At 38.2% G+C, this 10,304-nt stretch overlaps 1 protein-coding gene across 1 annotated transcript; it reads left to right on the forward strand.

Annotated features, from left to right (window-relative positions):
• Positions 1–178: 178 nt before the first annotated feature.
• LOC125482038 (mast/stem cell growth factor receptor Kit-like) lies at positions 179–7,439 on the forward strand (the record flags this gene model as incomplete). Its single annotated transcript, XM_048594014.1, has 4 exons — positions 179–341; positions 3,078–3,264; positions 4,520–4,635; positions 7,325–7,439. Coding segments are annotated over 4 exons (581 nt in total), but the record flags the coding sequence as incomplete, so codon positions are not given.
• Positions 7,440–10,304: the final 2,865 nt, after the last annotated feature.

The raw sequence follows: 10,304 nt of genomic DNA on the forward strand, positions 1-10,304 counted from the left end.
CTGCTTGGCCTGTTGTGTTCATCCAGCTCTACACCTTGTTATCAACAAGTGTGAAATTCTGCAAAAGAGGTTAGAGTGATGAGTTGCAGTGGTGAGCTTAAGTGTAATTGTTGGTGTTAATTTAGAAAACAACTGACTGCATGTAATAAAACTATTCTTTCTTATATATTATTTCTAGCCTGCTAAAGTGACAAAGTCTTCCAACAACTTTCCCAACTACTATCAAACCGTACAAACGTTGCGCATTGATTCAGTGACAGTCAACGATACTGGACGTTTCACCTGTTTTGCGAAAAATGGTTTTGGCTTGTCAAATGCTTCAGTGTTTCTGCAGGTTGTAGGTAAAATCCTTGATTACAATTCAGCAAAAGCTCAATGACTGAAATAATATCATCTAAGTTCATATAAAAAGTTTTAAAAAGGTCAATGCAAAGTGGTTTTCTCTTTGTATCAATACAAATTTTATAAAGCATCTTGGGAATGAAATCAGCCAAAGTCTATTCAACAGGTTATTTGTCCAGTTTTGATCCATATTAAATTCTAAGTCACAAACTAACTCTGAGTGACTGATATAAGGTTTTATTTTGTAATAATTCATTCTTATTATGTGAGTGAGTATAGCATGGATATAACTGTGACTGATTAAGTTGAGTCTGCAGCGCAGAAACATGCCATTTGGTCTAACCAGTCTGTGCTAGCACTTATACTCCACAGTAGCTCCTTCCTGCATTTATTAGAAGGCTAGATAGGCACATGCATTTAAGGAAAAGCTGGATAAGCAGATGTACAAATGATTAATACATCAGTGTTAAATTTCTCTTCAGTGAAGCATTAAATCTGTGTTGATAACTTTGATTAACCAATGAAGTGAAAAAAGTTGATATAAGCACATTAAATATTTGTGCAATGATATCACTTACAATGATTTCTTATGAAATTTGGAAGTGACCCACTTCTCCACATTATACTGCATCTGCTGCCTTGCTGCCCCTCATTTACCCCATCTATATCTCTATATAGCCTCTTTGTGAGCTTCTCATGGTTTCCATTGCTGCCTATCTCTGTATCATGAGCAAACTTGGATACATTACTCACTGTCCCTTCATTTTAGACAATGATATAGATTGTAAAGAGGTGAGGCTCCAGTTTAGGCAAAAATAGCATATTAGTAATGTTGCTTGATTAGTAATTCAGAAGTTTGCACTCAAGCTGCAGAAGCCTGAGCTCAAATCCCACCATTGCAGCTGGGGAAATGCAGATTCAATTAATTAATAAAAACAATCTAGAATAAAATGCTAGTCTCATTGACAATGATCATGAAACTACAGGATTGTCATAAAACTCATCTGGTTCACTAATTTGTTCTCCAGAGTGAATGTGTTATTCTAATCCAGTCTGGCCAAAAAGTGACGCTGGATCCCCAGCAAAGTTGTTTAGTCTTAACTGCCCTCTGAAATGGCATAGCAAATCCAGTTGGTTATAGAAACATTGAGTCATACAGCAGGGAAAAAGACCATTTGGCCCAACTTGTCCATGCTGACCCTTATCTCAAACCTGTTAAAAATAGCAACATGAATGTTCTTGGAACACACAGGTTATGGAGATAACTCGCTACCACCTTCTCAAGGTCTGTTATGGTTGGGCAACAAAATACTGGCCTGGCCAATGACAATCACATCCCAAGAACAAATAGAAACAGTTGATCATTGTGGCATTCTATTCATTTCAGCCTGCCAACCAAAAAATAAGTTATTTGTTTCTCCGGAGATAGTAGGAACTGCAGATGCTGGAGAATCTGATATAACAAGGTATAGAGCTGATGAACACAGCAGGCCTGAAACGTCAGCCTTCCTGCTCCTCTGATGCTGCTTGGCCTGCTGTGTTCATCCAGCTCTACACCTTTTTATCTCTATTTGTTTCTCCTGACTGCTTCCTGCCCATTAAACAACCGTCCAGCAATATTCAGATATTACTCACAACCCCATGAGCCTTGGGTATGATCAGTTGTGTGAAACCTTGTTTACCGCCTTCTGGGAATCTGAATATGCTACTCCAACTAGCTACCCTTTATCAACTCTGCTTGGTCATCCTCCAGAATTCTGCAATAAATTTGTCAACACGATTTCCCATTCATAAAATTATGTGAACTCTGACTACATATAATTTTCTAAGTGCATGGCTGAGGCTTGTCTAATGATAGATTCCAGCAATAACTGATATCAGACCAATTTGTCAATAGTTCCTGGTTTCTCTCTTTTTTTTAATAGCATTATTATGTTTGCTAGTTTCCAATCCACTAGTACCATTCTAGAATCTGGGGACTTATGGAAAGTTATTATCAGTGCATTTGCTACCTTTACACAAGAACTTTGAAATCCTAGGACGTAGACCTTCAGGTCTTGGCCTTTTCACTGGACTTAGGTACATGTGACAATAAATAACTAAATAAATAAAACTAAATTAGGTTGCTCTCCATTAATTTGATGGCGCTTGTGACATCCCAATATTTCAGTCCTTAGCAATAATTGTTATTTAATGTAGTATCAGTCCTCTGAACTTCAGAAAATGGGAGTTCATTTCTTAAATTGTGTGTTTTAGAATTCTGTTGCCAGTTTTGTGTCAGTGCTAAGCAAGTTCGGATGTTGCAAATATGCAGACAGGAATAAAAAGCTTAAAAATTCTGCTCCAAGAAATTGTGCAGTGAATTGTTTACTGCAAAGTTCCAACTTGACTCCTGAGCTTCTTTTTGTACTGTCCCAGGACTACTTGTCTCAGTTGGCTTAGAGTGCAGTATAACTCAAAATGTCTAAACTGAATAGAGTCAGAAAGTGAGACAACAAGGTGCAGGGCTGGATGAACACAGCAGGCCAAGCAGCATCATAGGAGCAGAGAGGCTGACGTTTCAGGCCTAGACCCTTCATCAGAAAAAGAAAGTACTTGCATGTTGCTGCACCATCAAAACCTTGTGCTTTTAAAATATTGAATATCATTAATGCAAGAAAACTTGTAACAAACTGCTTTTACAAACATTTTTAAATGTCTTTTTTCTCATTTTTCTTTTGTATGTTTTTAACCAGCTGAAGGATTTATAAAGTTGTTACCTCCAGAGAGCACTGTGCTTCATGTAAACATTGGAAAAAACCTTGTGCTAAAAGTGGAGTTTGATGCCTATCCAGTTCCTGATCAGCAGTACTGGATTCTCATGAATGAGACTTTGCTTAACACATCGGACCATTATATTAAATCTGCGGAAGTTGGAAACAGGTATCAAATGTGATTGCTCATGGGTTAGACTGGTATGCAATGTTTTTATCATGAGTCTCAATAGCTTTCATTAGTTCATCAGTTGCATTGTCATTAGGCTAGTGACAGTCACATTGGGCTGGATTTTCACAGTTGGGTCATGATCTCGATATTGGTCCCCATTCCAGGTTGAGAATCTGGACGTGACCATATTGGGATGTTACAAGCTCCGCCAAATTAATGAACCTAATAAAGATGGAGGCTCAATACGAATGTTACCAGCAATGTCTGGTCAGCAGCCCCAATGTAAGAGGTGGAAGCTGATGAAACAAACAGGAGTCTGTGAGGATACCTTAAAATGTAGGTGTTGAAGGATTATAATAGTTTAAGAAATCCCTCATGGACACAACTGTCAGACCATCATTGTGGAGGTGCTAGCCCTGATAGGATGGCCTGTGGCTGAAGCTTCAGTTGTCCAATGCAGAAGTTATTATGCTGGGACGGTGGAGAGGAAGGGTCAGTGACCACCACATCCCCAACCCAATACTGCCAGCATGAGGCCATCTCAAAGGTATTTGTTGGATTCTGGCCTCAGTAGAAATTGTTACCACCTCTGGGATGATTGAGAACTAGAGGGTACAAATTGAAATTGTTTTGCAAAGTAAGCAAATGCGAGGTAAGTAAGAACTTTCTCGCACAGTGAGTAGTTAGGGTCTGGCATACATTTCAATCAGATGATTATTTAAAGAGAAGCAATGCGCAGGGTTATGGGTAAAAGGCAGGAAATTAGCACTACACCAAAATTCTCAGAGAGCTTGTGCAAACACATTGGGCTGAATGGGCTCCTTCTGCACGGTAACAATTCTCTGAGACAAAGGCAGAATCTCAATGCGAGTGGCATCTCTCCTTCAAATACCTGTATTACAAGACTATTATCTCTGTTTAGCACTGTTTTATAACTTTATCCATGGTGCACTTCTTGGCAAGATGTTATTAATGCTCAATTTTCTGAGCATTAGGGAATCTCAGATAGCAATGTCCTGACTTCTTAAAAGTGCTTAAATGTATATGTGCATTTACCGCAGGTTGTGTTCAATTCACTCTTGATTAATACTGGGCACTGACAACCTCAGTGTTACTTTTACTGCAAAATTTGACCCAATAATTGTATTAATATGATTGAAAGCAAAGTATCTGCCACAATCAATAGAAATGTAATGTAGATTTAACTTTCCAACAGTCAGTATTCTATTACTACCATACATGTCATTCATAGATACTCCAGTGAACTTCATCTGGTTCGAGTAAAGGGAACAGAAGGTGGAATTTATACATTTTTTGCTTCAAATTCTGATTCCAACTCTACGGTTTCATTTGACGTCCACATAAATAGTAAGTTAATAATAATACGTATTATTATTAGTAAGTAATAATAAGCTATTTATTATATGGTATTTGTTTGGACTATATTTTATCTTCTAAATTTTACTCAACAATTCATTTGCATGACATTATTAACATTATTTCACAATCAAACACTGTGTAGCTGAGTGATCATGGAATGATTTCTGTTGTTTAATTAGATAACATCATATGTCACATTGGTATGTGTTTCCAAAAATATTTCTTCTAAGTGTTAAAATCCCTGTAGTCATCAATAACGTTTGAGGAAAAACTTAAATTTCTAGTTTTATTTAATTCACTCATGGGTTGAGGGTGTTGCTAGCCAGGCAGCATTTATTGCCCATCCCTAATTGCCCAGATGGCAGTTAAGATTCAACCACATTGCTGTGGGTCTGGAGTCATATGTAGGCCAGATCAGGTGAGGATGGCAGTTTCCTTCCCTAAACGACATTGCTGAACCTGATGGGTTTTTCCAACTGACAATGGATTCACAGTCATCATTAGATTGTTAATTCCAGATATTTATTGAATTCAAATTCTACCATCTGTTGTGGTGGGATTCAAACCCAGGTCCCCAGAACATTATCTGTGTCTCTAGATTAACAGTAAAGCAATAATACTACTAGGCCATCGCCTCCCCCAACTTCTAGTCACTGAAAGCATACTTTTAGATAATTCCACCAGCATCATTCTCAACATATTACACTTCCCCTTGTGACACAAAATATCTTAAATCTGTTTTCTCATTCTGGACCAACGAATGGCTATTTACACAACCCAAGGGAATATCCTTTGACATAGCACTTTCCTCCTCCAGTGGCCAAAGAATTTTTGGCTTTAATGCTATTAATTGTCCAGATGAAACTTCACGTTGCAATGAACCACAGGCCCCCTTTAGGGTGGTGTGGTGGCTCAGTGATCAGCGCTGCTGCCTCACAGTACCAGGAACGCAGGTTTGATTCTACCCTCAGGCGATTGTGTGCAGTTTGCATGTTCTCACAGTTTGTGTGGGTTTCCTTCCATAGTCTAGAGGCTTGTAGGTTAGGTGGATTAGCCATGGGAAATTCAGGGTTTGGATGGGATGCTATTTGGAGGGTAGGTGTGAACTCAATGGGCCGAATGGCCTGCTTCCACACTGTAGGAATCTATGATTTTCCGTGAAACTGTTCCCTCAAATTGGGTATCCCTTTTCCATTTCAGTGATTAAAAAAAGCCACAAAATAATAAATGAATAATCTTATCACACTGCTCTCGTTAGGGCCCACCTCATCCAACTAGCATCTGCATTCTTCCTTCTGCCTTTGTTTTGTCCGAAGGATTGACTGTCAGATTGCTTCTATATTCCCATTGCACCATGTCATTTACTATTGTTCCTCCGCCTGAATTTATGATCTAGTGTCCATTTCTTCCTTGTTCATTTGATCATTTTCTACACTTCTTTTACATTAATAACTTCTCTGATTTTCTCATACACAACCATAGAATATATGAGCAGACATCCCTCCTCATCCTTCTAAACTCCACTAAGTACAGATGCTCCTCATATGACAAGCCCTTCATCCCCAGGATTTTTCTTGTAAACCTCATCTGGACTCTCTCCAAAGCCAGCACATCCTTTCCTACATACCTGGCCCAAAACTATTTACAATATTCCAAATGCAGTATAACCATAGCCTTATACAGCCTCAGCAGTACATCCCTACTCTTCTATTCTAGCCCAGTCAAAATGAATGCTAATATTTCATTTGCCTTTCCAACTACCAAGCGAACCTGCATGTTAACCTTAAGAGAATCCTGAACGAGAACTCCCAAGTCCCTTTGGGCTTGAGATTTTCGAAATCTTTTCCCATTTAGAAAATAGTCTTCACCTCTATTCTTCCTAGCAAAGAGCATAACTTCACGCTTTCCAGTCCTCTGGGACCCTCCCCAACTCCAGTGATTCCTGAAAGATCGCCAACACTCCTTCCACAATTTTCTCAGCTCTCTCCTTCAGAACATTGGGGTGTAGTCCACTGGGTCATGGTGATTTATTCACCTTCATACCTTTCAGCTTCCCCAGCACCTTCTCCTTAGTGATGGCCACTACTCTTACCTGTGCCCTGACTCTCTTGAAGTTCTGGTATGGTGCTGGTGTCTTTCACTATGAATACGGAACCAAAGTACCTATTCGGTTCCACTGCTATTTCTTTGTTTCCAATAATTACTTATCTAGCCTCATTTTCCAATGGCCCAATGTCCACTCTTAATAAAAACCAAAAGAACTGCAGATGCTGTAAATCAGGAACAAAAACAGAATCTGCTGGAAAAGCTCAGCAGGTCTGGTAGCATCTGTGAAGAAAAAAATCAGAATTAACATTTCGGTTCCAGTGACCCTTCCTCAGAACACTTACTCTTACTTCTCTTTTACCTTTTATATATCTTAAAAAAAAACTCTTGCATTCTTCTTTTATATGGCTAGCTAACAAACCTTCATCTTATCCCTCCTTGTTGATTTTTCAGTTATCCTCTGCTGTTTTTTCAAAAGGCTTCCCAATGGCCCTGACTTCCATTGTCAGCCATGGTTGCCTCATCCTCTCCCTGGTATATTGTACATCATGATAGTGATATAAGGAGCAGTATTGACTCTAATTGATGCTCACTATCCATCGGTAATATTATTTATTCTGCTATGTTTCAGGCAAACCAGAGATAATTATTATTGAAGAATCCAAGCCAGGTAAAGTTCGATGTGTAGCTGTAGGGTTTCCAGAACCAAAAATAAAGTGGCTTCACTGCCATGGATCACAGAAAAGGTAAGGGATGTGGGCTGTAATTTGTCTCATTTAAGCGATTGAAAGGAATGTTAGTATTTCTTGCATTTCTATTTGGAACAATAAACTTGCAATAAAGTTATATTTGTAACGTCCACTGTTTTGATGATGTTGTTATATGGCTATTCTAGGCGGCTTAAGTTGTATCTTATATATCTGTATTGATAATTATTTATACATGAGTTGAAAACTGCATTGCCCATTCTCCTATTCACTTGAAACTGGGGACTGTAGTGGAACAATTTACACAAGGGTAAATCTACTTAGTTCAAAAAGATGATAATTAAGGTTTGTAATTGGATTTTGGTTCGAGATATTGCAGTCTGAATGAGTCAATGTTTCCGTAATTCTATTTGTTATGTCTATTCTGCCTTCATTCACTGTTATGGTACATCTTTAAGTGGGAATGCTTATGTTTTCTGTACACTTTTATAGAGGGGAATTGACATAATGTCTTATGCCTTGTTGGTTCTGTGGAAGTTACCAACTTAAACATTACACATGTTCTCCAACTGGTACTGCTACCAACTTCTCAAATCTTCAATTAATGAATCTACATAGTTTTGTGTTGCCAAATCTTTTATGTTTGATTGGTGCTTTGATGTTTATTTAAGTGGGCATAAGGAGAAGAGAAACATAATAAGAAGCCAGTGATGAAGAACTTTCCATTTACAAATGCACCAAACACAATGCGGAGCTCGGGCTAACTGAAGGAACTGGTAAATGGGAGAATGGGAAATTTAAAATTGCCATTAATGCTCTAATTAGAGACCAGAGAGCACAGTCTGTTAGTTCTACAGGCAGTGACAGGGTATCGAAGGGATCATCACTCAGCAGTGCTCAGTTGGAAAAAATGAGTAATTGCAACCCAAGATGGAATGATTGAGGACAAAGGAGAACTGAAAAATAGCTTGGAAATTGGACATGTTGCATTTACAGTGTTTGTAGGATTAAAATCCTGAAGAGGAAGCCACCACAAACATTCATTTCAATGCCAGTGAAGAAGAAGCATTTACGGAATATTGCAAAAGTACCCACAAAATTCCCAAGCTTCAATTACAAAGCATTTGACCTCCTATCTGAGATTAAACAGTGTACAGTGGGATGTCAACTCGGACATGGCTGAGCCAAACAAGCAGGCTATAAAGATCCATTTACCCATTAGAAATGAATACCTATGGAGGCTGAACACATCCATACTCATCAAAGAAGACCAAAATGATCCCAGAAAGATGTGGGCAAGTTTAGAAAAGCAATTCAGAGTGACGTTGAATTTCCATATTGACCAGTTTATGTTTAACTGCCAACAGACCAGGGAATTCATTGATCATTTTATTAGTAAATGCAGAGAAAAAAAGGTGATTACTGCAATTTTTCAGAAATGGAACTGTTAGAGAGAGTTGCAAAATTGGTGATTGCATCTACTCCAATAGACACATTTCAAAAAAGATCTGTTTGACAAACTCAAAAATTGAAGCCCTGATGAGTTCCTTAAAGATGGACAAAAGTATGAGGTGATTAGAATGGCTCAGTAAGTCCATGTGCAGGATCCATCATGTTACAGTGTAAATACAAACCAGTTGTTTTATGAAAACGAAACCAGTGAATATGAATCAGCTGTAATGATGAGATCTTAAGATGGTAACCATCCATGACATTAGTCAAATACCACAAGGCAGATTTGTATCAGAAGAAAGAACCACCCATACTTCAGTTAGTTATCAGAAGTTGCAACATTCCAACTATTTTGGTATAGAATTGGCTGTCATGTGCATTTCCAGCAACTGTGAGCACACCAACCAAATATTGGGAAACATTTGCAAGACGCAGACTTCTGTGTGTACCAAAGAGTTGTCCAACATTTCAAGCTTTCTGCTAATCATGTGGTTAAAAGGTCACCAACAGTAGCAGCGCAGAAGGTTGAAGAAACTATGAGAAGTCATGCAAAGTCTCAAGAAGACTATAAACAGATCATACCTTTGAGTAACAACACTGACCATACCAATTTCCATTGGAAAAACATGCCCGCCAAAATTGGTCAACAAAGGAACAAGTCAATTAAGATTGAGATGTACTGAGATGCGATAAACTTACATTCTACACTGTTGATGTCGCAGAAAACACAGATGCTATTAAACAATCAGAAATATTTGCCATAGTTCAGATTATTTGTTGTCAGAATGTCAGGGAACATTTGCTATTGGCAAAAATAGAGACAGGAAGAAGTCCCAGAGGAGAATTCTCCAAGTAGTGTAACTGCAAAAATACAAGACCACAGCAAAACAAGCCATCGTGAAGCTTTCTCCATATAAAAGCTCAGAATACTTTTGTGTGCGATATCCATCATGTTACAATGTAAATGAAACCAGCTGTCCTGGTCTCAAAGATGTTTAATGACGTAGAAATCAATGATTGTAGATTAACTGTCATGATGAAATCTCACTATGGTAACCACCTGTGATTCAGGTAAAATCTTTAATTCAAAAGACAGATCAAACAAGTTCTATATGTTTCAACAATGGACCTAAGGAAAATATTTCTAAGTGAAACCATTCTGTCATGTGATGAACTCATGTTCAGCAGATCAGTTGAAATAAATCTAGCTTGGTTTTATTAATCTTCCAAGAGCTGAAGAAAAATAAAAAATTACAGGGGAAGGCAAATGATGTACATATTACATGAATATTGGTGAAGCTTTACCACATTTAAACTTAGAAGAAGAGGTTCAAATCCAGCATCTCACAGAAGGTATGTGATAACCAGCAAATGTGACAAAGATCTATCTGGTGCTGGGGTATAACAAGATTTTTTTCAGCCAATGCTCTTTGTAAGAAGGAATGAGGTCAA

The sequence above is a fragment of the Rhincodon typus genome, unplaced genomic scaffold, assembly GCF_021869965.1.
Source record: "Rhincodon typus isolate 14 unplaced genomic scaffold, sRhiTyp1.1 hic_rhity00005168, whole genome shotgun sequence".
In the NCBI taxonomy this organism is placed as follows: domain Eukaryota; kingdom Metazoa; phylum Chordata; class Chondrichthyes; order Orectolobiformes; family Rhincodontidae; genus Rhincodon; species Rhincodon typus.